Here is a 27393-nt window from a genome sequence, read left to right as displayed (position 1 = left end):
TGGCCCTCAAGGTTTTGGTTAAAAATTTAAGAATTCTGTAATTTCATAAAATCTCTTTTTTTAAGACCATTGATAGGCACAGGCATTTGGAAACAGTCAGGTTATACTGCTGCCTACAGGAGACTGATGCACCTATACATCTGAAGAGTAAGAAAATGAGCAAGACCCATCCATTGAAACACCCAGAAATTTTTCTGGGGGCCTGACACAGAAAACTATGTATGACTTGCCAAACCAAAAAAGCAGAACATGGTCTTATGAATCATCTGAATTGCCCCAGTCAAGTGAAGCATGCACAGCCATGAAGCAAGGAGAAGGAACCTTAGTGAACAGCTACAATTTTTAAATTAGAACTGAGGAAAGGAGCAAGAGAATCCACTTCAGGAGGCTGCAGATCAGTCATAATCTGCACAATCTTTACCTACCAGCATCCAAAGACATGCTGGTAGGTAAATTGGATCTTGTCCAAAATTGGCCCAGTATATATATGTATATCTGTGTGTATGACTGTGTGTCCCAAGCGTGTCACGATCCTACGGGGTAAAATGACCGCACCAGCCAAGTAGACTCTGGCTGAAAAAAGCGCCCAGAGGCGATTCAGTTCGCATGAGTTGCGCTATACAAGTCATTCATTCATTCATTCATTCATAATAGAAGTTCCTAACTCCAGATCCCTAAAGACATAACACATATACTCTATCCCCAGTGGAGGTACTTACAGCAGGATCTTAGCACGTGTTGTCTGCAAACCTTTTTAGTGGAATATGGGGTCAATGTTACATATCTTGACACAGGGAAGACTTTGAAACCTTCCCAAAGGTGAATATCATACAACACCTATTTGATAACCAATGAAGTCAAGGTCAAGTGGCCAACTTGCAATTGCACCCTTAGAAACAGAGTCCTGTCATGGTGTGAGGAAGGGTTAACCCTAAATACCCTAAAAAAAACACACTAGGGACCGTTTGGTCTGTGGGGATAGTCCAGGTGTCTTGTCCCAAGTCTAGGCATCTAAATACCAAATGAGTACTTGAAGAGATCTAAGAATGAACAAGGAAAGGGGAAATTAAGAGAAGAGGATGTTCATTCAGTACCAGCCCCAATAAAGAAATGGGGGAGAGCACCCCAAAAGGAGGTGAAGGGTGCACAAATCCACAGGATGTATATTTTTAAGTAACATAGTAGAATAGTTTAAGCAAAATAACTTCACCTGTTTGTGAGCACTATGCATGTGAGGCCCTATCTGAGCTGAAGGCCTAATGGGCTAAAAGGGATGTCTTGCACACCCAAATGCTGAGGAGGCAATCTTCCTGAAAATACATCTAGATGTAAGCACAGCCCCCCTTTCGTAGAAATGGGGGCACATCTGCACACAGAAGGCTGGTCATAAGGGTTAGCAAACAATCGACTTTGGGCCTTATGGCCTGAGCAGGAGTTAGGCTCTGAAGGCCTATGGATACTTACTACCAAAGTAGTTGAGGGAAAAATATTAGACTCCTCCAACCCTTTAATGCAATGGATGACCCAAGAACAGACTCTTCTGAAATAGACTATTGGGACTCTGAGTCAGATTCAGAATTAATAGTAGTGGCTACAGGCCCAGATGGATTCAGGAGAGTCAGGGATAGCCTCTGCCGGAAATAGCACAGGAGCTTCCTTAGAGCTTCTGTGGGAAAACTGATCCTGTAACTGGCCACAAACAGAAGGGGAGACCTTAGCCTTGCCCAACAGAGCTTAAAGAGACTGTGATGCTGGTAACCTTATAACATTAGGGATTCTAGGTTATTGACTTAAATTGTCACTAAAGGCAGCTGTTTTTTTTTTTTTTTTTTTTTTTTTTTTTGAATAGAGTAGGGGGATTGGTAATAATAACCCCTGTCATGCAAAAACATGAGACATGCTCTGTAGAGAAAGGGCTGTTCAGGACCTGGCTTTCAATCTTTTTTGTTTTCTGTGTCCCAGCCTATAGGTGGAAGTCCAGTTTTGCATCTGTTTCTAAGTTCCTGTATCCCTTAATAGACAAGGAAGATAATGTATTCAAAATGGATAGGAAAACAATATAATATTCACTTAGTGATCAGTAGACTTATAGAAACTTTGTAACTAATACACTACTGCATGCATAAGGTTCAGATATTTACAGATATCTGCACATGCCTGCAGTAGCATTCAAAAGCCTCCTGAAAAAAAACAAATACAATACTGTTCTGACAGGCAGAGCTCTTTCAGGTAGCACTATCATCTATCTGCACACATTTCTATTGCCCCATTATTATGATGGTCTGCCTTACTGGCCAATAGGTGTATTCACTATTGCTGATTGGAATGGACATGGCCAAGTTGATAGTGGCGTAACAGCTTAGAAACATCTGCTATTTATTAAGGCGTTCTGGAGAACGGTGATAGAAATTATGAAAACAATAACAGGAGTGTCCCTAGAAGACAGACCGACAGCTATTCTATTACTTGATATCCCTATATCAAGGGAAAAATATAAAAACTCCCTGCTGAAACACCTTATCATAGCTGCTAGGGCGTGTGTCCCTGCCCTGTGGAAGATGGAGAGCCCTCCGACTAGCACACAATGGTTCGCTAGAATTGCAGAAATCCAACAGATGGAGAATCTTACTATGACAATGAAAGATCAAGATGAGAGGTACCGGATGACATGGGCCCCATACCTGGAATACAGGGAGGGGATAAGGGTAGAAAATTGAATTAGACCGGAGGGGAGGAGGAGGAGAAAGGGGAGGGGAAGTGGAGGGAGTCTGAGGTGTTTTTTTTTTTTTTTAAGGAGGGAGGGAGGGTGGGGGGTGGTAGGGAGTAAGAAGATGGAGGTTAAGAGAGAAAATGACAATTCACAGTGAATTAAGGAACTGATCAGGAGATAAGAAAATATAAGATGATAACTACTTAGAGTGTAAAATAAGTTGGTATAAGAATGTGGAAATTATAATGTGAAAGTGAAAATTGTATAAAAAATAAAGAATTTATAAAAAAAAACTATTGCTGATTGGAATGGACATGGCCAAGTTAATAGTGGCTTAACAACAGCTTAGAAACATCTGCTATTTATATTAGAGGGCTTTAAAAAACATGAAGCAATGTAAGGCGTACTAGACCAAATGATAAAAGAGTCAAAATTAATTTAAGCAGCCAACATGTTTTGGGATCCAGGCATCAGGGCTTCAGTTTAAACAAGACACTTGAATTGGCTCAAAATAGGGCTATCCTGAGTGAATCTACGTAGGGCGGTTAATTTCTGGTCTAGGAGAGATACTAGCCAATCAGGAGGATACAAGTTTCTTAATTTAACTGAAGCCTTGATAAAGGGGATGTTTTTTGCCTGGCCTTGAAACATGGTGGCTTTTTAGTGCAAACAAATACATTAATTTTAATTTTGTCATTTATCATTTGGTCTGCTGTCCTTACCACTGGTGCATGTTTTTTTCTGCTTACTTGTTAGGTACTCCCTGCTTCGTAGCCCTGTCCATTGTGAGCAGTCCAACCTGAGCCAGTGAGCTATCCATATATTTTTTTTTTCTTTCACTTTGTATGAACTTACATCAAAGTCCCAGCACCTATTGGGTGCTTTTTTTTTCTTTAACATTAAAAGGCTGGTAGGCTTCCAAGATATGCTCTCCACAGAAAGAAGCTCAGATTTTATTGACTCTGTTGTAAACTTTGAAGGCAAATTTCTCCAAAATGCCTATAACAAGAGTAGTGAATGAGAGCTTGTTTTAAAGTGTTTTTACTGCTTGTTCAGACATTTTAAAGCAGTTGTAAACCTTTGAAATGCAAAACAAACAAAGCATATCCTTATATAATGTGAACCTTTCTAAACTGATAGCACCGAGTATGGATCTTGGCCCCTCTCCCTTTGCTCTGCAAGCTGTATGTGTCACTTGTGGTTGTTTTCTCTGACACCAGGCAATCCATGGTGACAGCCCATCCCCTCCCCTAGCACATTGTTTATTAACCTTTTTCAGTCAAGGCACAAATTAAAATGATGCACGATCTGGAGGCACCTCATTCTAAAATGTAAAAAGTAAACAAAGTAACAGTTTGCAGCAGCATCCACAAATGCAGGACAGCCCATATAAGAGGTGGTTTATTTTTACAAAGCAAATAAACCTTAGCACACTGGTACTGGTACATCAGTGTCTATCTTCTCCCACAGTCTCTCTCCCTCATTCAGCTAACCCGATCCCAGTGTTGATGGGGAGGAGCAGGGGAAGGACAAACAAGGACATCCTCTGGGACCTAGGGACCTCTTTATTAACCTATGATGTCTTGAAAATGGTTGCTCTAGCACACAGGAAGTAATTGACAGCCTCAGTGAGATAACTATGTGCAAGTTTCTCATTGAGGCTGTGTAGAGGGGTGTGTGTCCATTCTCTCCACTCAGGTGTCAGAATACACTCAGCTCTCTGCTCTGAAGCTGCTAAATGCCATCTGATCTGTGTACTTTGTAGGGCTCTGGAGGAGAGAGAATTGCAGATAAAAAGGTACTGCTTAAGTAGATTTTCTTCATTATTTTTTATTACCTGAAGCTAGTCACTTCAGTGATCTTATGTGAAGGTTTATTACCACTTTAAATACTTTAATGTGCATAGTCTGGGTACAGGTTCACTTTAGGGGGAAATCACCCGCTCGCAATAGCTTGCTCTGAACCTTTGCTGCCTGGACTGTTTTTTTTTGCCTGTACCTTGAGTACGGTTCTTGTCTGACCCTCTGGATTAGCTGCTTGAGGGCTCATTCACACCAGCCTACACATTATAATGGGCCATTTTAGCATGCAATCTGATGCATGTTGTTTGACAGTGGTGCCTTGTCTTGTTATAATTAGGAATGGGAGAACTGTTAAAGCCCAGCATTGGTTCAGCTCCAAACAGTGCCCAATGGTGCACTCGTGGGATGCACACAGTGATTAGGTTGTTAAGGAGGGGGTTCGGAAGCCGGCCGTTGCATCCTTAACAACGGATGAGAGCCAGCATGCACCAGTCGGTGAAGTCACGAGGGGCAGTGCCATCAGGTGACATCACTAGGTGATTTTTTTTTGTGTCCAGCAGTGTGGAGGGAGTCTTGATTGAAGATGTATCTACATCAGGAGACATTATTTTTTTATTTTTAATAAAGGAATTTGTCAAAAACTGTATCTGTGGTTTTATATCTTTTTGTTACTGGGCAGTGGTTGTGGGGGTCTGCGGGCAGGGAGCTTATCGGAAACTGGAAGCCCTCTTTAGCAAAGGGGCCTCTAGATCCCACCCCCATGTGAATATGTATGGGGTACATTACCCCTACTCATTCACCCCAAAAAATTGCCAGAAAGAAATAAAAACACAGACACAGTTTTTGACAATTCGTTTTTTTAGATCAAAACTTCAATCACGACGCTCGCCGCACCAAAAAAAAGAAAAACAACTGTGCTCTCGACAAAGGCTAACCACCGACTGCCATTGTCTGACAGTTCTTAAATAGGTAAGGGGTGGAGCCACCTGGTGGCACCGCCCCTTGTCCCCGTGACCATGTGGGGGGGACCGTATGCCATTTTTTCCCCTTAAAATCCATACCAGACCCAAAGGGCCTGGTATGAATTAAGGGGGAGGGGGAGGGGGCACGCTGTTTTTGAAAACAAGAATGTATGACTGGCATGGCTTGCAGCCAGAAAAATCCATTTAAATGTTTTTATTTTTCTTTATATATGTAAGATTTGCTGCAGCAGGTTCTATACATGGTACAGTTGTGCCACTTTACAGACAGACTCAGAAGACCCCCAGGCACTATATTTAAAGGAATTTTTCATTTTTATTGTTTCACGTTAAGCATCAATAAATGTACTGCTCCTGTAAAAATGATATATATATATATATATATATATATATATATATATATATATATATATATATATATATATATATATATATATATATATATATATATATATATATATATATATTTTTATTGATACATGTCCACCAGGGCAGTACTCAGCCCCCCCCTTTTTATGGCCAATAACTTGCATATAAGCATTCAAAATGGGGACTTTTAATTTTTCAAGTTCGGGTCTTATACACTTTAATAGGGTTCGCGGTTTGGGCCTGAACTTTTTCCATGTTTGGGAGTTCTGGTGCGAACCGAACCAGGGGGTGTTCAGCCCAACACTAGTTACAACAAAAGTCACTATTTGCCTTTTTTTTTAAATGCATTGAAATGACTGTGGAGCAGTGAGATGCGCTGACATGAGTTGAGGTGTGTTACAGTGTGAAAAAAATATCAGCAGCATATCCTCGATTTTACGTATCTCACCTCAAAGCATCATTGTGATGTGAACAAGGAAAATATAAAATAAGCCCTTGTGGTGAACCTGCTATGATCTGTGCAGATTAACATAGGTCACATGGTGTGAACAAGCCCTTTGTATAAGCTTGTTTGGTTTAACACTAGCCCTCTTCTAACCGACCTGTGGTCTCTGATTGAGCTCTTATACTGAGTTGCTCAGCTGTGCCCTTTGTAGCAATGGTGAAAATTAGGGCCCTATCCTCAGGAGCTTACAATCCAAAAAATGTTCCCTAATAGTGTTTCAATTAGTTTGTGCCATTTATCGGGAAATGTTTTTGTAGGGTGTCTATATATGTCTATGTGTAATATGTTTTATGTTATGTACATTTTTATAATATAATTTTTATTATTGTTTGTAGTATGTGGACACTATTGTATAAATTTGTTTGAAAATTTCAATAAAATTAGATTGGAACAAAAAACATACTTATTTATTTTGTACAAAGTGGCACGCACATTTAATTATAAAACACAATTTTATAAGAATAATATATAGGCTAGTCAACCAACTATTCTCAGGAAAAACATAAATAATGTTCAGTAAGGATAGATGTTGGTGACCAGTAAAAACAGCACAAACTTGAAGCATTATAATGATTAAGAGTAACAATTAGAAATGAAAGACAGAAAAACAGATCGGTCAAGGAATAGAGTTGTCAATTACATTAAGAGGCTTCAAGATAATTGGGTGTTAGGAGTTCACAAATAAACGTGTTTTAAGGACACACTTGAAACTTTGACATTTAGAGGACAGACAAATTGCTTTTTTTGGTGTGATATGCAGTAGAGAATTATGTTTGCTGAAAATAATATTAAATTGCATTTTAAGGGTGTCAGGCTATCATTATTTACAAAAAGTTGGCTGATAAATTATGATTTTAATTTATTATATTTGCTAAACCATGCTTGCTTATATTACCTTTTTTTTTTCTTAGCTTCTCTTTAATGTGACCGCTGTGATCAGCTCACACAGCAGTCATATGATCGGGAACCTGTGCCACTGGCTCCAAATCAGGAGCCATGACCGAGAGCTGTCAGTGACAGCTCAGCCAGTATGCCAGGAGCATGCAGTGAGTGTGCCAACTTCAGGCTGCCATGAATGCATTTGTACGGTGTCTGGACGTTAAAGCCCACTTTTCTTGCTGCCACACAGTCGGCAAGAGATTAAATAATTTTGCTTGTTTTCGTATGTGTGTTATACATGGCAGAATATATATATTGTTTAGGTTTATTCAATGAAAAAAGCATTTTTGTGTTTTGCTGAACTTGTAGAATTGGTACATTTTGCAAACAAGAATTATTCTTTAGTTTGAAATTGTGAATATACTTGATGTCTATTCTAGTCCACAATTATAGGATTCAGATGCATTGTAAAGACAGTTAACTTAACTGCGAATAAAGAACAATTATGGTGACTGCTTTCTGGTCCATTAGGATGCCATCTGATCATTGTAAATGCAGGGATTTGAAATATGCTAATATGTAGTATATACTTTTAATATTCACGTTTGTTAAAGCTTCTTTATTTTCTCGAGCAGGTTTGTCTCTGTGCCTGACAGGGGATTGACATGGTTGTGTGAAAATTTGCCTTCTGTTGTCTACCCAACTGCTTTGTTCCAACACCAGTGGTGAAGGAAAAGACTCAATACCTATGAGTATTGGGGAGTATGTAACTGAATCCTCTTCCAGGCACATGACAGTACTGGTGCTTGGTGATTAGCCCAGTGCTGTCAAGTGGGGGTGACGAGAGTCCTAAGTCCTGTGTAATGTCCAAGTCACTACCTGATTCTTACACAAGGCTTTCTCTCTTCATTTCTGGGAATGAATGGAGCAGCAGTGGTGCAAAGGGAAATGAGTATAAGGGGGGTGCTAAAGGAGGGCACTTAGTTCTACACTTTTGTGACCCGTATTTATCTGACAGTGGGCTGACACACACTGGGAGCTGAAGTCACTCAGGTGGTTCAGACTCTGAAGAGATCCCAACTTTAATTTCAGGATCCACCCAGATGCCTTGACTGGCAGTCTCTCAGCGAGCAGACTGAGACAGCAGCTCCTACCTCGTTTAGAGCTCAGTGCTCCAGTGAGTGCTGGAGAGGTAGAACAGAGAGCCAGTGGCTGCCAGTCATGGCTCTATGCTCACTGAAGACTGAGTGATCAGTCTTTGATTGCTCAGTTCTTGGTGTAGAACTTGCATCTGTCCAACTTGAGTGGGGGACGGATGCAGCATTGGTTCGATGCTGCATCCACTTAGGGGAGTATGAATGTTTTTTTTTTATATATTCCTGAACTTATCTTTTAAGTGCATCTGCTAGTTTTCCCTGCAGATACTAGAGACATTTATAATGTTTAGGTGCCAAAGCATGAAAGTGTGGTGTGATAGAGAGTTTGGAGTCAAATATGGTAAGACGAGTATGAGAGTAATGGCTCCTTTGTCAACACAAATACAGATTTCAGTTAAAGGAGTGTTAGCAAAAGGTACAACATTCAATTCTAGACAGCCTAGGTTTCATATATGCAGGGATCACTTCCACTGTGCATTTGTATTCTTACAGTTGGGACTTCTCAGAATACACTAATCAGTGCTGCAGCCATTGATTGCAAGCAATTATTGAAAGCTGGTTTTGCAGCAGGACCATTCGCCTGAAGCCAATCGTTAGACCTGCTTCTGTTGAACAGACAGTGGTACAAATGCACTCAACTTTTGGTCTGTATGTACCCAGCTTAAGACTGAGCACACTGAAAACGTGTTTAAAAAAATATGTTTAAATGCATTTATTATCTGTTTATATGTAATTCATATAAACGTATATCACATATAAAAGCAACTTTACAATATGTAGTACATTATTCATTGTGCATGTTTGTATTCTAATGTGTAAAGGACAACAGGGGTACTTTTAATGTTTTTTTTAATAATTTATATTTATTTTATTATAATTTTACCAATTTTTTGTTAGTTATTTATTTGTATTATATATCTTTATTGCTGTCACATGCCACATGTGTGATAGCATGGATGGGCAGGTGACAGGAACAGGTTCATTAGACCCCCAGTGTCTCAGATGCTATCACATATTATACTGTAATTGAATAGCTACTTCCCTGACTATGACAGCAAGCGGCAGGGATTGGGGGACTTAACTACAGAGGCCTGTAAATAAAAGTTATCAGAGCCTAGATCACTTTTACCAGAAAGGCATATGAAGCAGCAGCAGCAGCAGCAGCAGCAGCAGCAGCAGCAGCAGCGAGCTTGTTTTAACTCTTTGAATACCAGTTATAAATGTGCCTTGGTAGACAAGCTGATTTGACTCAAACCTGCTTGTGTCCCAGTTGGAGCTCTCCATGGTGCTGAAACAGTTTTTTTGGAATTGAACAGTTAAAGTAAATATATGTAGTATATTGTTTTTTTGTTTTTTTTAACTATTTATTTTGCTTTTATAAGTGACATTACTGTGCATGTTTGGGCCAATACTAAATATAGACTTGCAGACAGCAGTGGCACCTTTTTTAGAGTTCCCAATGCCCTTTAAACCATCAGACTGCTAGGATCGCCCTCACTTCTCTCTATAAGTTTGAGAAAAGAAGAAGGTAGATCATGGCATCACAGGAGACATGCAAGAGAAAGATTGGCACAGCACTGAATCCTGGAAGGTAATTATTACAAAAATAAAATATTAAATATATTTTTCACACAAGCACCATTGATCAAATCAATTCAGCAGGGATACAGCAGTCACCTACTTGCCCAACATGGAACCTCTTTTGGCATTAGGAACCATTTTTTTTATAGACTCCCAACCCCTGCAATAATACACCCCAATGTTGTTTTTATATAAATTATATTTTAAAAATGTTTTGAAAGTTATTTTATTTTATGTAAAATCTTAAAGCGTAACTAAACCCAGAACCTGCATTCACTATACCTGGTTTCCCACAGTACACAGAACATGTAAATGCAATTCTTTTAGTAAATATAATCAGCTAAATACATTTTCCCATCAGCAATATGTAGTCTTGTTACTTCGATTAGTGTCTGGTTAAAGCTTGAAGAAGGAGTTTTCATCCTCCCCTGATTGTTCTATAAGGCTACAGGGCCCCTGGGCCTCTGTCTGGACAGTGCTGATTGGCCCTGTGCTAATCACACTCTCCCAAGAAAAAAAACTCTCTAGCAATACACACCAGACTGAGCATGTGCAGAGGATTAACCTTTACTTCATATACAGACATAATTTACTGATGTGGGTTTAGCAACACTTTAAATGCAATTTAGATACATGAAAAAGTTCAGCACTTGCTACTGGCAATTATTGTACTTTTTTGTTAGAAAATACAATGCTTCACTATCTCATACTGCTAAAAGTTTTTTAAAAAGTGAATGAGCAAGAAATGTAGTATCCATCCTTCTATATAAATAGGGTGAATGTTATAGTAACCACAGTTTCCATTAAAAATCAAATGCTGGCAAATGTCAAGAAATGTTTCTTCAATGCTGAATGTGTTAGATTAGAATATGTTCAGTACACAATAAAAATCCTTTATACATATTCCTATAATAAAAATGAATATATATATATATATATATATATATATATATATATATATATATATATATATATATATATATATATATATATATATATATATATATATATTATTGCACAGTAACAAATAATTCAATGTATATACAACTTGTACTTTTGTGACAGTCTAAAAATTGCTGATGCCTTGTATTTCTTTGTCCTCTACTCCTTTTGTCCTCTTATCTTATATCTCATGAACTGGCATGTTTCTACTTATTAATACAGAAAAGAGGTCCATGCTAATAAAAGCATTTTCTAGAGGCAATCCCTTAAAATAGGGATATATTCGTAACTGTAATTTTATTTGGTGACTCAGTAGCCCAAGGGCTCTTACCATAGAGAACATAAGCATTTCCTTAGAGATCTTCTCCATGTGGCTGCACAATGACATGGAGCAAATAATTAGAATAACTATGGGCCAGATTCACAGACATTTAACGTATCGCGTTTACGTTACACCACCGCAAGTTTTACGGGCAAGTGCTTGATTCACAAAGCACTTGCCTGTAAAGTTGCGGCGTCATAGCGTAAATCCCTCCGGCGCAAGCCCACCTAATTCAAATGGGGCGTGGATCATTTAAATTAGGCGTGTTCCCGCGCCGAACGTACTACGCATGCTCCGTTTTGAAATTTCCCGCCGTGCTTTGCGCGAAATGATGTCGCACCAACGTAATTTTTTGAACGTCGACGTGAGTTACGTCCTTTCATATTCACGGACGACTTACGCAAAAAAAAAAAAAAATCAAAATTCAACGCGGGAACGACGGCCATACTTTAACATGGCAAGTCTAAATATAGGCCACAAAATAGCAGCTCTAACTATACGCCGGGAAAAGCCGACTAGCGACGACGTAAGAGAATGCGACGGCCGCGCGTACCTTCGTGGATCGACGGAAAATGCTAATTAGCATACCCGACGCGGAAAACGACGCAAACTCCACCCAGCGGGCGCCGAAGTATTACACCTACGATCCGAAGGCGTACGAAGCCGTACGCCTGTCGGATCGAAGCCAAAAGCCGTCGTATCTTGGTTTGAGGATTCAAACTAAAGATACGACGTGGCAAATTTGAAAATACGCCAGAGTATCAGTAGATACTCCGGCGTATTTCTTCTGTGAATCTGGCCCTATATGTTTAGATATATAGTCCTAAATTTGATCTTTTAAAGCAACTAGCTTACAAAAGTGTTTATTTTTTAAAATCACAAACGCTTTCTAGGTAAAAGCTCCTTTCTCGTTTGTATTGTATGTAATGATGGTCCTGACACCCAAAAAGCTGTTAAAGTGTTTTGATGGCATTTGTCTTTTTTCAGAATTTTTTTTCCTTTAGTTTTACCTGTTGAACCTGCCAGAAACACACTTCCCGTCCTAAGGTGACATAGCTGATGCACTATACTAAATCTATAGAGGAACAGCGTTGTCATCCCAGGACAGGGGGTGTGCTAAGAATACAGAACACCTTCATACCCATCCATAATGTAGGAGAAGGTGTTCTATAGTTCAACGAAGTGAAGCTGGAAGGGCTGATAAAAGTGGAAGATAACATTTCCTAAAACACAGGAACTTACATGCTTATTGAATTTCTGGCAGGATCAAAAGTTACTTGTTGAATGGATATGACAAGATAAAAAGTCTTTGTGAAAAAGTAAACAATTGCTGTCACACAAAAGATAAAGATGTCTGCTGAACCTCTGCATAACTCTAGTGCAATTGTACTCTAAAAAGCAGAAGGCCTGTATAAACTACAGTCTGGATCAGAGGTGGTTTTTCCAGTACCTACAACCAAGACATGCTCTATAATGCCACAGTTTTGTCCCAAACACCTCTTTTTTTGTAACTCCCATTCTGGACAGTGTAGTACAAGCTTAAAACACAAATGGCCCAATTTCTAAAGTTTACACGTGATTGCGATCTAATTTGTTTTCTAAATTTATTAAATTTATTAAATTTCCCATACCATGTAGTGAGTTGGATGTTGATGTGGCTCTGGGAGAAAAAAATCAATACCAGGTCCTTTGGGTCTGGCATAGATTTTAAGGGGAACTCCACACCAAAATAAAAAAAAAAACAGCGTGAGGTTGGCCCCAAAATCCATATCAGGCCCTTTGGATCTGGCATAGATTTTAAGGGGAACTTTATGTCAAAATTAAAAAAAATTGGCGTGGGGTCCCCTCCAAAATTCATACCAGACCCTTATCTGAGCAAGCAGCATGGCAAGCCAGGAAAAGGGGGAGGAGCGAGTGCTCCCCCTCCTAAAGCATACAAGGCTGCTTGACCTCAATATGGGGAGGATGCTTTGGGGTCCCCCCCAAAGCACCTTGTCCCCATGTTAATGGGTACAAGGGCCTCCTTCTTACAATCCTGGCCATTGGTTGTTGGGGTCTGCGGGCAGACCCCGACATCTGGAAGCCCCTTTTAACGAGTGGGAAAATGATTGGAGGAAGGGAAACTAACTCAAGATGGATCCTGAAAGTTCTTGCTACATCCCAAAAATAGTGGAAAAAATAGAGGTGATGCCCCAGGGTTAGTATGGGTAAGAAGCCATAACAGGATAAATGGAAAAAGTTCAAAAGAGTATATAAAAATGTATTTTATTCCAAATGGAAAAATATACACATGAACATTTAAAACCTTAAATGGAACCAAAAAATGTATATACAGCTGCTAGTTATTGTAACACACAATACATTTCTAGACATCAAGTCGAGTAAAGATTGTGGTCACCGTAAAACCTGACATGTTTCGGAAAACACCAAAAGATTTTTCTATTTGTGGCGTATTCATTTCCTTCTTCAGGGTTTAAATATAGGCATGCTGGTATATTTCTATTGAAAGAATTGTATATATATATATATATATATATATATATATATATATATATATATGAACATATAGGTAATTATATATAAAAATGGAAAAGAGTAGAATATTAATTTTGAGGAAAAAATGTACTTAAAATTACTATTCTACTCTTTTCTATTTTTATATATAATGACCTATATGTTTATATATATATATATATATATATATATATATATATATATATAAACATGCCAATAGAAATATACCAGCATGCCTATATTTAAACCCTGAAAAAGGAAATGAATACGCCATAAATAGAAAAATATTTTGGTGTTTTCCGAAACATGTCGGGTTTCGCTGTGACCACAATCTTTACTCAACCTGATGTCTAGAAATGTATTGTGTGTTACAATAATTAGCAGCTGTATATTTATGTTTTGTTCCATTTAAGGTTTTAAATGTTCATATGTATGTTTTTCGATTTGGAATACAATTAATTTTTTATATACTCTTTTGAACTTTTTCCATTTATCCTGTTTTGGCTTCTTGCCCATACTATCCCTGACACATCCCCTCTATTTTTTCTACTTTTAACAAGGGGGACCCCAGATTCCGCCCCCTCCGCCCCATGCAAATGGGTATTGGGTAATAACCACAACAGACAGTTTTTGACAATTCCTTTATTTAAAAAAAAGTGTCCATCCATCTTCATTCACGTCACCCGACAGACCCAAAAAATAGAAAGAAAAAATCTCTGCCTCGATGGGAGGCCTACTGGTGACTGCCGTCTCTTGGCTGTGACAGCTGTTATATAGGCAAGGGCGGGTCATGAGTGACCCCGCCCCTTCTGACATCACGTGACATCATGTTATATCAGGCAAGGCGGGGTCATCCTGTTACATCAGCGGATGGTCCAGCCCTTGCCTATATAACAGCTGTCAAAGGGAAAAGACAGAAGTCATCGGGAGGCCTCCCATGGATACAGAGTTGTTTTGTTTTTTGTTTCTATTTTTTGGGCAGCATGATTAATAAAGGATTTGTCAAAAACTGTCTATTGTGGTTTTTTACTTTTTGACACTTTCTTTGGTGAATGGGTACAATGTACCTGATACCTATTCACATAGGGGGGATGTATTCTGATAAGCCCACACCCGCAGACCCCCACAACTAATGCCCAGGGTTGTGGGGACGAGGCCCTTGTCCCCATCAACATGGGGACAAGGTGCTTTGGAGGGACTCCAAAGCCCTCCCATGTTGAGGGCAAATGACCTGGTATGGTTCAGGAGGGGGGCACATCCACCCTTTCCTGGCTTGCCAGGCTACTTGCTCAGATAAGGGTCTGGTATGGATTTTGGGGGGACCCCGCACCAATTTTTTTTTTTATTTTGGTGTGGAGTTCCCCTAAAATCATAAAAAAACGCGAAGGGCCTGGTATGGACTGGGGGAAACCAACGCCAATTTTTTCCTTGATTTTTCATCTGTAGTGCTGGGAGTCGGCAATACATTACAGCCGCAAGCACGTTTAAATATTTGTTTTTCCTTTAGAAACTTAATTTTCCTGCGGCACTGTTCTACACATTACACAGATATGCCACTTTACAGGCATGATATTTAAAGGAATATAACATTTTTATTGTTTCACTTTAGGCATTATTAAAATCACTGCTCTATAAGAAATTGAAAAAAAAAAGTTAAAAATTAAAATCTGATATAAAAAAAAAAAAAAAAAAACATCTGCACAACAGGTAGCAATGCACCTCCTCCACCCCCAATATACTTTTGGGTTCTTCCAAGGGGAAGCACATGGTCTGACAACAGTATATCTTCACATAACACTTTAAGTTAACTGAATGGCAGTTTTGTAGTCAAGGGGTACATCCCACCGATTTCTATTTACATTCAACTGAGTTAGGAATATGGTGTCAACAGTTAGACAAATAGTTAAGCAGTTGGCTAAGGGAACATGCAAATAGATTGTTTGAAGAGCAGGTGTCACAGTTTCATGGGTGTGATGGGCAAAGGCATCAGAAGTGAGTCTCTGTGGAAACCTAATTGTTCTGAGAGGCCTTGGCTCAAAACGTAAATGAAAATGTTGTACTCCCTAGAAGATCATTTTCAGATTCTTGAACAAACTAAGAATTTTCTTCTTTTATCAGTTCAAAACCAATATTACTCATTCCCGAGAAAAATGGATCTGGTTCTGGAAAAGAGAATCTTTCAATGTGAATTTAAGTCTCCACTATTCCAATAAAATAAAATGCTATCCAAACCCAATTTATCTTCATCCTCATCTCAAGAATGGGGGAGATAATTGGGTGAGTGGTACGGTGTACCCTTCTGGACTGTTGAGTGTTTGGCTTATGCAGAACCATTTTGAGCTTAGGTTTTTTGCTGGGTTCAGAGCTTACAGTATCTTTCTTACTGACTTATTTTTATGATGGCAAATTTTGATGGGTCCATCTTTCCTTTCAGAACAAACTTAGTACACCAGAATATTGGGTGACGGTAAGCAGATTACCTAAATTTAAAACTCTCTCAATGACAGGCTGGGTTCCTGAGAAATAGTTTGTCTCCAGGTTGTAGGTCATCTAGCTTAAAGTGATACTATAGGTTAAATTAGTATTTTTTTTAAATAACAAACATGTCATACTTACCTCCACTGTGCAACTCGTTTTGCACAGAGTGGCACTGAACGCCATTTTCTGGGGTGCCTCTGCGGCTCTCTCGGCTCTTCCCCGCTTCAGATAACCCCCTCTGGGAAGTGCTCTCCCAAGGGGGTTACATTGTGGGTGTGCTCCCGAATCCAGCATTTGGCATCCATAGCCGCTGAGCGCAGGACTCGGCCTCGCCCCCGCGTCATTGGACTTGATTGACAGCAGCAGGAGCCAATGGCTGCGCTGCTATCAATCTATCCAATGAAGAGCCGAGAACCCCGGGCAAAGGTCTAGCGCATTCTCGACGTGGGACTTTCCAGGGCTCAGGTAAGTAAAACAGGGGGGCGGTAATTGTCAGATTTGTTTTCCACCTTAATGCATAGGATAAACTTGAGGGTTTACAACCCCTTTAACCTCCTGGTCATAGTGTTTTTTTTGTTGTTGTTTTTTTTTTATCAGGTAGCAGCTTCAGCCATCTCATAAGTCTGTTTAAGATCTCTCTTCAGTTACTTCCTCAAGGTTTACATAATATTAGAATAAGATATGAACAGTAGCTCCAAAAGCTATATTAACTGGAAGACAAACTTCTCTGAGGGTCTCCTTGAGGATGATGCATAGTAGTATGGCTCTTTTGAACTCCCAGCAGAGCGAACAGTTCATACACAGGCTTGCTCTCAAAGACACATACTTTATTTCAATCTATTCTCTTTTGAAATAAAAAATGAAATGACAAAAATATTTCCCACTGTCATGGCCCTTTGATCATGAGTGGAAAGGCTTAGATGTATCTAGTATGGTGGTCTGTCACCACCAACACATTACTGCCTACTCTTCTGTTTCAATGAATAGAACGTTTCATGGGTCCAGCACTCTCCATTTGTCCTATAGGAGATTTCTTTTGAATGAAGCGAAAACATGATTGTCATCAATAGTCATGCTCTTTGTGTAGTAATTGGAGTATGACATGGAGTATGCTTTTGAAAAAATAGTAATTTCCATTAGGTGTTAGGTGCTCTTCTGTGCAATGATCAATTTCTCATCTGTAGCTATTCCTTTTTGTAACTAGGAGTCTTTTGCCAGTTGACGAGTGCCTATACAGAAAACAATTTGTTTTCTTTTCAGCCAACATACAGGAAGGATCTTCTCCTAATCTATTATCAAAATCGTTGTTACTCAGAGCACATGTCCAACCTGGACCACACACCAAACTTATGTCATGGATGGTTGGAGCCATGTCTTCCTTTTCTGTAGCCATCTTATAGAGAAATTGCAGTGGCCATCTTGGTATAATCTGAATTTCATTATTGGAAAGCTGCTAGGAACACAGTGGCATAAACAGTCTTTGTAAAATAGTAAACAAATGCTGCCACGCAATATATGACAATGCAGTGAGCAGGAAAGTGATTCAGGAAGCATAAAAGTCAAACCAGGAAACTATAGTGTAAATTTCGACATGAGTGGTAAAGCTGTAACAAAACTGGTCAAATTTACCTGCTCTTTGTGGCCATAAGACGCAAAAGCATTCCTATAGGCGTCTATCCCATGCTTGTAATTACATTCTCTTACTAACAATTACTGCTATTTCAGTTCTGTGTTCTTTCAGTAATGAGAACAAGAACAAACCAAGTCTTAGACTTATATTTGATTTGCTTGGCCTTGACCTTACTAGCAAATATCAGTTTGTGTATAAGAGGTTAAAGGGCAACAATGTCTTTCAGTCATTTCTCACTGCAGGCTCACTTTCTTGCTCTAAGCTATTTAACAACTCATATTATCCTCTATGTTCCACAGCAGATAGACAGACAAACTAACTGGGGATGTGGCAGCATATTTCGCTTTAAGGTCTTCACACCATAATCTACACAAAAAGAAAAAGCACATTGATGCTCTCTAACATACATTTTTATGCTTGGTTCACTTTTTCTATGTGCGCTTACATCTGCTGTGCTTTATTCATGTGTTTTTTCATTTTCATCACATTACTTTACTTTCATTTATGTTGTGTTTTTGCTTGTTTATATGCATTTTACATGCATTTATGTGTGTTATGGTGAGACAAAATCCAGGCATGCTGCATATTTCTGCACAGCTCTAAACTGCACATGACACCAGTGTTTGGGTGTGAGTATGGCACATAGAAAACAATAGTTTTCCCTATGCCATTGTAAAGACTTGTGTTTTAGTAGAGAAGGTTTCAACCACTTTCAAGTTTTAATTTCTGTCCCTGCTGGGGAGATTTATCCCTCTTTACTTTATAAAAAAAATGGCATTATGTGCATTTTACTAGCTGCTGAAAAAGTTTAGCTAAGGGTTGTCACAGCTGCCCTAACAACCAAAGTCAAAAACAGTACGGTCAAGAATTATACTAACCAAAATTGCTGGAATTGGGTTTTTCATTGTAGCATTTCCTTGTAAGTCACACTTAGGTTTGGCTCACAGTAATCAGTGTAGCTGTGTTTATATTGTCGTGGCCTGTTCTGTCTTTCAGTGGCTGCAGGACTGACTGTCTCTCCCTGGTTGTCCAGAAATATTCTGGAAGTTAGTGGGCAGGAGAAGGCTAATCAGCAGAACATTATTTATGCTGCCTTGGTCAGTCCCTGGGGAGAGGTGCCCAGATGGTGGCTGGGAGTCTGTATAAATAGATATTGGAAGAAGGTAACCAATAATCTGAGGACATAAGTAAGTACAGACTGGTATGAAAGATCCTAGAGACTGTGTGCTGTTGCCATCCCTCTTATGTTAAAATTCAGCGTGTTTAAAGGGTACATTGTGTCTGGTGTTCTTAAGAGCTCAGTCTATTTAGTTCTTAGTGAAACAACTTTGTTTGGATGTTGAAGAGGAAGATTAATCTCCTTAAAGTGTTTGTAAAGCCTTAAGGTTTTTCACCATTCTATGCATTAAGGTAAAAAAAACTTCTGTGCTGCACCCCCCCCCTTTTACTTACCTGAGCCGATTAGATCCAGCGATGTGCATTGGCTCTCCACATTGAACAGATTGATAGTAGTAGGAGCCATTGGCTCCCGCTGCTGTCAATTAAAAGCTGTGATATGGGAGCAGGGGCGGGGGCAAGTCCCACTGTCTGTGCCAACGAATGCAGCAGCAGGACTCAGAAACAAGCCCTCGCGGGTGCCCCAATGGAAAGCGGCTTTCTGTAAGGGCACCAGGTGAAGATGAGGGCCTGGAATACCAACGGGTTGACCCCAAAACAAGAGGATTGGGACTGATCTGTGCAAAACCATTGCACAGAGCAGGTAGGTATAGGCATGTTTGTCATAAAAAAAAACTAACGTTTACAATCACTTTAAGTTGCTACTATAATGCTCAGTTCATCATTTACTTGTTCAAGGACTTGGCTCACACTTCTGAAGGAGAAAGTTTAGTGCTTCAAAATTGTTACTAAGGGATACTGGAGTATCCTATCATTACCCACTACCTATCCAAGCTCTCATTAAACCATCAAAAAGCATACATCTATGCTGGTTAATGAGTCTGAAGAGTGATCAGAACTGTGGGCCAGATTCACAAAAGAGATACGACGGCGTATCTCCTGATACGCCGTCGTATCTCTGTGATACGCCCGTCGTAACTATGCGGCTGATTCATAGAATCAGTTACGCATAGATAGCCCTAAGATCCGACAGGTGTAATTGACTTACACCGTCGGATCTTAGGATGCAATTCTAGGCCGGCCGCTAGGTGGCGATTCCATTGCGGTCGGCGTAGAATATGCAAATGACTAGTTACGGCGATTCACGAACGTACGCTTTACCCGTCGCTCTAAATTTACGTTGTTTCCATCGAGATACGCCACGTAAAACTAAGGCTGCCCTCTAGGTGGTGTAACCCATGATAAGTATGGCCGTCGTTCCCACGTCGAAATTTAAAAATTCACGTAGTTTGCGTAAGTCGTCCGTGAATGGCGCTGGACGCCATTTACGTTAATGTCAAAACCAATGACGTCCTTGCGACGTCATTTAGCGCAATGCACGTCGGGTAATTTGACGGACGGAGCATGCGCAGTACGTTCGGCGCGGGAACACACCTAATTTAAATGGTGCCCGCCCCATTTGAATTAGGCGGGCTTGCGCCGAGCGGATTTACGTTACACCGCTGCAAGTTTACAGGTAAGAGCTTTGTGAATCAGGCACTTACGCTGTAAACCTGCGGTGGTGTAACGTAAATGGGATACGTTACGCCGCCGCAGCGTAACGTATTTGTACCTGAATCTGGCCCTGTGTGACTGACTGAAAGGAAATTACTGGGGAAAAGATCTTGGCATTTATTAAGCGGCTCCTACCGGGGTAGCGCTACATTTTGTTGTCATAACAAATTCATATAGCGACTCATGGCTTTTTTTATGGTTGATAAATGATGATTGAAAAAAGCAAAGATAATCTGTACCATGAACGCCCAAAGTTGATGCTCAGTGGCATGCATTATGAACAATGTATTGCAGTGTAATATTTTGTCCTGTTTCTACACGACTGTATTATCTTCCCCAAACATGTCAAAAATATAAATAAAGAGGATACTAACAAGAAGGAAACACCTATGTTTGTGTATCCCTTGGTATGTGTATTTGATTGGATATTTGACAAGTGTGATTGGGTCAAGATGATAAGGACTGTTTTAGAATAATTTCAAAAGGCCCTTCACAGTTTACTTTTAGGCCCCTTTCAGACTGGGGCGGGAGCTGCGGTGGCGGTATAACGCCGCTAAAAATAGCGGCGCTATACCGCCGGGATTGCCGTGGAAATCAGCCGCTAGCGGTGCGGTATTAACCCCCGCTAGCGGCCGATAAAGGGTTAATACCGCGAGGCGCATTGCGGGCGGTATTGCCGCGGTTCCCATTGTTTTCAATGGGAAGGAGCGGTGAAGGAGCGGTATACACGCCGCTCCTCTCACCGCTCCAAAGATGCTGCTGACAGGAGATTTTTTTGTCTCCCGCCAGCGCATCGCCTCAGTGTGAAAGCCCTTCGGCTTTCACATTGAGGTAGCTGGGCAGGAGTTTTTCAGGCGGGATAGCAGCGCTATTTTTAGCGCTTTACCGCCTGAAAAACTCCTCAATGTGAAAGGGGCCTAAGAAAGCAAACTCCTGCTCACTGATGGAGAAAGTCCATTTGGAGCTGACCTTGTAGAGTGCTGCTTTCTGAAGTTTGTATATGTTTTCACAGGTTGAAGTGAGTGGCAAAATATGCTTTTGACTGAACCAAAAATGAAAAATTTTGATCAACAATTTGCATAATCAAACTGCAAATGCATAATCACATTTTTTTTTACACTAACAAAACAATTTCACATTTTAGAAACGTCAATTCCTTCACTTTTGCTGAGCTATTTGAAACATCGTTGGTAGGGAAAGGAATGGTTTGACATATTTTTTTAAACACATTCTACTTTCTCCAAACTTACGTGTATCACTGCAGTTAAATATTTTAGCCGCATCAATACACAGAAGATTTTTGGAGGAGAGCATTTATTCAAAATAAATGTTCTCCTCCAAAAACAAATGCTAAATGATGCATAATCATAAATATTATTAAAAAGTATACCATGGCATTTTGGTATAACCTACTAATATTGAAAAGGCTAACTCCATTTAGAAACTGGTTTAATATTGATAGACAATTTTTTGTTATTCTTTATTTAAAAAATACAACCTCCAGCTAGCTATGATTTTCTAAAACTGTCAAATAAATAATGCAATGTGATTTTCTTGTATGGGTGGGCTCTGTTTTTCTCTTATGAATACACTGGGACTGATTATGTAACTACAGCAAGACGACAGGTGGAGACTGGAAAAAGAGAGAAGATGTGGAAATATATGTAGGAGTTCCCATACAATGCAGGTAACGCTCTGTGAAAAACATGCTAAAATGCTTGCATTATTGCAATTGATTTTTTTTTTCTCAGCAAAAATAAGTTATATTTTAAGTAAATACATAAAATACTATGCAATTCAACAAAAATGTTAAATAAATATTAGTTCTGCTATGAGTACATATCCCAATACATATCCCAATACCTTATAAATAAGCAATTACAGACTTAGCACAAAAGTAAGAAGAAAAACTTGTAATTACTGCAATGTGAAGGTATTTGTAGTCATGGGAAACACAACGGGCAAAACTTGGTGAACTCCAATAAGCAACCCCCTGAGGACTTAGCAGACACCGTCGGCTTGCCGAACCTGCAGGTATACAAACATTGTTTGAGCAAAGATAGCGTAGCATATACTGAAAGCTAAAACAAATGTGATAGGCAAAACATTGCAATAAGCAAAAAAATGTATAAAAAAATGCAAAGGAGAAAATAAGGTTCAGCAGTTGCAACAAAGAATAAACAAAGGTAAAGACGTAATGAGAAAAATAATATATGAATGAGTGACAGTAAACAGTAAATTAAAATGGGAGAGAGATGAGATAAATAGGCAACAGGATAATAAAAGAGACCTACGATGGTGAAGTGAAACTGACCTGTGGCATTCGGAGGACATTTGTTGTAAACAATTTCGCCTGCGGCTGCTTTCTTCCAGGTCATAGACATGACATATTCATCTTTGCACATCTCATGTAACGCTGTGAGGAAGAGAAGCAGTAACATGAAAAAACCCAATGCTATGCAACTAGAAGCTGCCAGCCCAACCCAACATGAATTCTCAGTTATCGTTAGCCTGGAAGACAAGATCTCACAGCTTCCAATCATGTTATACACCTTGTATTTGACATAGGGGAGGCTATGCAGAGAATCTGGCCTTCTTTAATATGTGTAAAAAGCACGCTGTGACCTTCCTAGGAAACATGAACACTCATTGCTATTCCCTTATTGTACGCTTGCTAGCCTGTCAGCAAGAGCCCACAGAGAGAAAGCAGGCACACTGAGAGGATGAAAGGGGCGCAAAAGAAGAGTAAAGAAACAACGTTTGGAAAAAAAAAGCATGGAGAACAAAAAAGAAGTGTAGGATGCCTGATACATAGAGGACAGCAGATGTGCACAAGTGCAGAGAACCAAGGTGATGAAGGACAGAAGGTTCAGTTGGGATTGGATTTAAAGCACGACCGTGAATAGTAGGAAGTGCACATAGGAAATTGTGTGAAATCATCTTAAATAATCCATGCTGGAATTTTAATAACCGTGACAACACATAAAGCACTAATATTTTTCAGTAAATTATGAGTAGTAATAAAGTGAAAAGCTATAATCATTTATGTAACAAGCAGTAATCCAAAGCAATCTAGCTGAAACCAACTTTTACTGGTATGACTTTTCTAAATTGCTGCCAGCTGATATCCGTTTGGTTGCCATGGATAGCTGCATGTCACTGCACAGTGTAATGAAATAAATGACCAAGGGCCACTGTGGGTACTGCAGAAAAGCTGCACAATAATATTAAATACATCAACTGTAACCTTTATTTAAATTAACAATGAGAATCACGGGATAAAACTATAACTTAATTTCATTATAGAAATTTTGGTCTAATATAGCTGCACCCTAAATAGCATAAATCTGCCTTTCTAAACCTCTTTAACACAAAAGAACCCTTGAAATAACATTTAGGTCTCAGGGACCCCCACCAATAAATATTATATTTATAACCCATGATAAATTAGCATTAACAATTGGGGCTGAAACACACTTATGAAGTTGGCAACACAGCTCCTATGTACATGCGTTTCAGCACACCACAATGCACATTAATGCACTAAGAATCCCTTACATTTTGGTCTGTTCCTGTGAATTGGCAGCCCATTTGAAATTAATAGGCTACCGTAATGTAACACACGTGTGACACAATGGGGTTTATTTACTAAAGGTAAATCCACTGTGCACTATAAGTGCACTTGGGAGTGCAGTTGGAAGTGCAATCGCTGTAGATCTGAGGGGGATATGCAAGCAAAATAAAAAACAGCATTTTTGCTTGTACATGATTGGATGATAGAACTCAGCAGAGCTTCCCCTCATTTCAGATCTTCCCCAGATCTACAGTGACTGCACTTCCAAGTGCACTTCCTTGTAGTGCACAGTGGATTTGCCTTTAGTCAATCAACCCCAATGTGCGTTAACACATAGGCATTAACGAAATGCAAAGGAAAATTGAAGTGTAAATGTAAGTGTAAATAGGCGATAACTTGCAGATAAAAGGATACATGTTTAAGCAACTAGAATTTTAGCATAGTTTGCAAATCGGATGCCTTGTACACATGACCTGTTTTCACGACGGGAAAACTGCCATTTTTTATATTGGTCATGAAAACCGGTCTTGTGTATGCTCCCTAGCAGTTTTCTCAACGAAAAAACTGCCCACAAAAAAATTGAAACCAGCTCTCTTTTTTCTTGTCGTGTTTCCCGTCAGTCTTTTTCTTGATGTGAAAAACGGTCTTGTGTATGCTTTTCCGAGGGGAAAAAACATGCGTGCTCAGAATCAAGTATGCAGCCCAAAAGCAGCCCAAAGGGTGGCGCCATTTGAAAGGAACTTCCCCTTCATAGTCCCGTTGTACGTGTTGTGCGTCACCGCGCTTTGGTCGGACGTTTTTTTTTCATGAACGTGTGTATGCAAGTCAGGCTGGAGAGGAATCACGTCGGGAAAAACATTGTTTTTTTTCCTGCTGAGAAAATGGTCGTGTGTACGAGGCATCAGTGTTTCAAACATGATAAACATACTTTTTTATCTTGTTGATTGAGGGGCACAGGATTCAGAGACATTTTGGTTATAATGCAGCCTACAGGCAGATCTGGACAGTGGCAAACAAAAGAGCAGCAGTCAGTTCATAAGCATGCAAGGTTTTTACCTTGTATTGAAGCTACATAAGCCCCTACAACAACATTCAGTCACTGTGGGATAAATCAGTTCACTCTCTAGACAAACTGATTTGCCAGAAACCAAAGATCAGGTTGTCTCTGGCCTGCTGGCTCAGGAACACAGATCTGGAGTTGGGGGAATACGTCCCTCTGATCTCTTGGAAGATCATCACAACAGATGCCAGCCTGACAGGCTGTCAGTGCAGGGAACTTTGACACTGGAGGAATTCAGGCTCCTGATCAACATTCTGAACTTTCAAATGATTTAGTTGTCTCTACAATACTGGACAACTTAACTGGAGGGACTTCCAATCAGAGTTCATCCAGAAAATGTGACAGCAGTGGCGTACATCAACCATTAGGATGAAAAAGGGAGTTTTGTCACAACAAGAAAAGTAGAGAGGATTTTGTTCTTGACAGAACTCGCGTTCTAGTCTTGTACACCATCCACATCCCAAGTATGGACAGTTAGCAGGCAAACTAATTCAGCTGGCAACACTGGGCCAAAAGGAATGGCCCCAACAATCTGAAGCACTTCAGATCCTGTGTCACTGGAAAGGAAATGTTAGATGTGGTTCAACTGGCCTCCAAATTCAACAAAACAACTGAACAGGTTTGTCTGGTGAAGCAGTGGATGCTCTGGAGGCTCAGTGGGATCATTACAAACCAATCTATGCTTTTGCCTAGTGCTCCTTCCTCATCTGATTTGCATGGAGTACAGCATGGAGGACATTTTGTAGAACCTTATAGCTCCAGTCTGGCCCAGATGACTGTGGTACTCTGACCTGATCAGACTCCTTGCAGATGCTCTCTGGGCTGGCTTTAATGGCATAGCTGTTGAATCCCAGGTCCTGAAGGACTCATCGGTGAAAGTCATGAAGTTTACTTTCCACAAGGTCTACTATCGCACATGGAAGGCATACTTTGTATGGTGTAAGTTATAGAATGTCCATCCCAGAAAGTGGTAGAATTCCTGACCAATCAGGGCTGGAATACCAATTGACCCTAGATACTATCAATGTCCAGAATCCAGCTTTTACAGTCTTGCTCCAAAAACCACCAGTCACTCATTCCTTGATTAGAACTTTCATAAAGCGTGCTTCTCATGTCACTTACCCTGTCTGCTCACCTGTGTGAAATGTGTTCTTTCTGCACTTAGGAAACAGCTCCTCCTCTTTCACTATTCATTTACATACTTTTTCTTGTTGTGATCACCTCTGTAAAGTGTGTACCTGAACTGGCAGCTTTGTCAAGTAAAGAAAACGTTTTGGTCTCACATAAGGACAATGCAGAATTAAGGACTAGAGCCTCTTTCCTTCCCAAGGAGGCTTCAGCCTTTCCCTTAAACCAGGAGTTTGTACTGTACTTCCATCCCTATCATATCATCCCAGTACACAAAGAGATTTCCCGTCATTGTCTGGATATAGTTCACACTGTGCATGTCTTTTTTGCAACCACTGCCTCTCTTAGAATGACTGACTCTCTTAGCTATATCTTATGGTCCCTGTAAAAAGGAACCAGCTTCTCATTCCACCTTTTCTCAATGACTCAGACAGATCATCATTCAAGTTGGTGGTCTTAAAGGATATGTAAAGGTTTATTTAAAAACAAAAAAACAAACATGTTATACTTACATCCTCTGTGCAGTTAGTTAGTGGCCCCAATCCTCCTCTTCTGGAAAGCTGCTGGCTTCTCTTCCTCTTGAGTGTCCCATTGGAGAGCCGCTCTCCCTCTGGGCACTCGTGCGGGTGCGCTCTTGTGTCTTGCTGCTGCGTCTATTCACACAGACATCAGGACTCGGCCCTGCCCCCGGCTCCCGTGTCATTGGATTTGATTGACAGCAGCGGGAGCCAATGCCTGCGCTTCTATCAATCTATCTGATCAGGACCCGAAACACCGGCTGGAGCTGGTGTTCTCGTCCTCATAGCAGGAAAGACCGGGTTCAGGTAAGTAAAATGGGGGCTCTGGGGGGCTTCTGCATCACAGAAGGGTTTTCAACCTTAATGCATAGAATGCATTAAGGTGAACAACCTTTGAGGTTTTACAACCCATTAAAGCAGCAGGTTGCAACCTTTCCTTTTACGGCGCACTCTGCCAGATCTGTAATTGCTTCTCTGATTTTTCGGCATCAGGCAACTGCTTCTCAGATTTTCAAGGCTGCCATCTGGACTTCTGTTCAGCCACTAGCGGGGTGTTTTTAACTCCCGCTAGCGG

The 27393-nt window shown here is 40.1% G+C and overlaps 1 protein-coding gene across 10 annotated transcripts in view; it reads right to left on the bottom strand.

The window, feature by feature from the left end:
- ADGRB2 (adhesion G protein-coupled receptor B2) overlaps positions 1–27393 on the bottom strand; it is a 609344-nt gene that overhangs the window by 152721 nt on the left and 429230 nt on the right. For all 10 annotated transcript variants that reach the window (XM_040337071.1, XM_040337074.1, XM_040337076.1 and 7 more), the window contains 2 exons: positions 22854–22955; positions 22461–22567 (listed from right to left, as the gene is read on the bottom strand). In XM_040337071.1, coding sequence (XP_040193005.1) covers positions 22461–22567; positions 22854–22955 — 209 coding nt within the window. The remainder of the gene's footprint in view (positions 1–22460; positions 22568–22853; positions 22956–27393) is intronic.

This window comes from Rana temporaria, chromosome 2, assembly GCF_905171775.1.
Source record: "Rana temporaria chromosome 2, aRanTem1.1, whole genome shotgun sequence".
NCBI classification, from domain to species: domain Eukaryota; kingdom Metazoa; phylum Chordata; class Amphibia; order Anura; family Ranidae; genus Rana; species Rana temporaria.
This window is presented reverse-complemented; position numbering and strand designations above follow the sequence as displayed.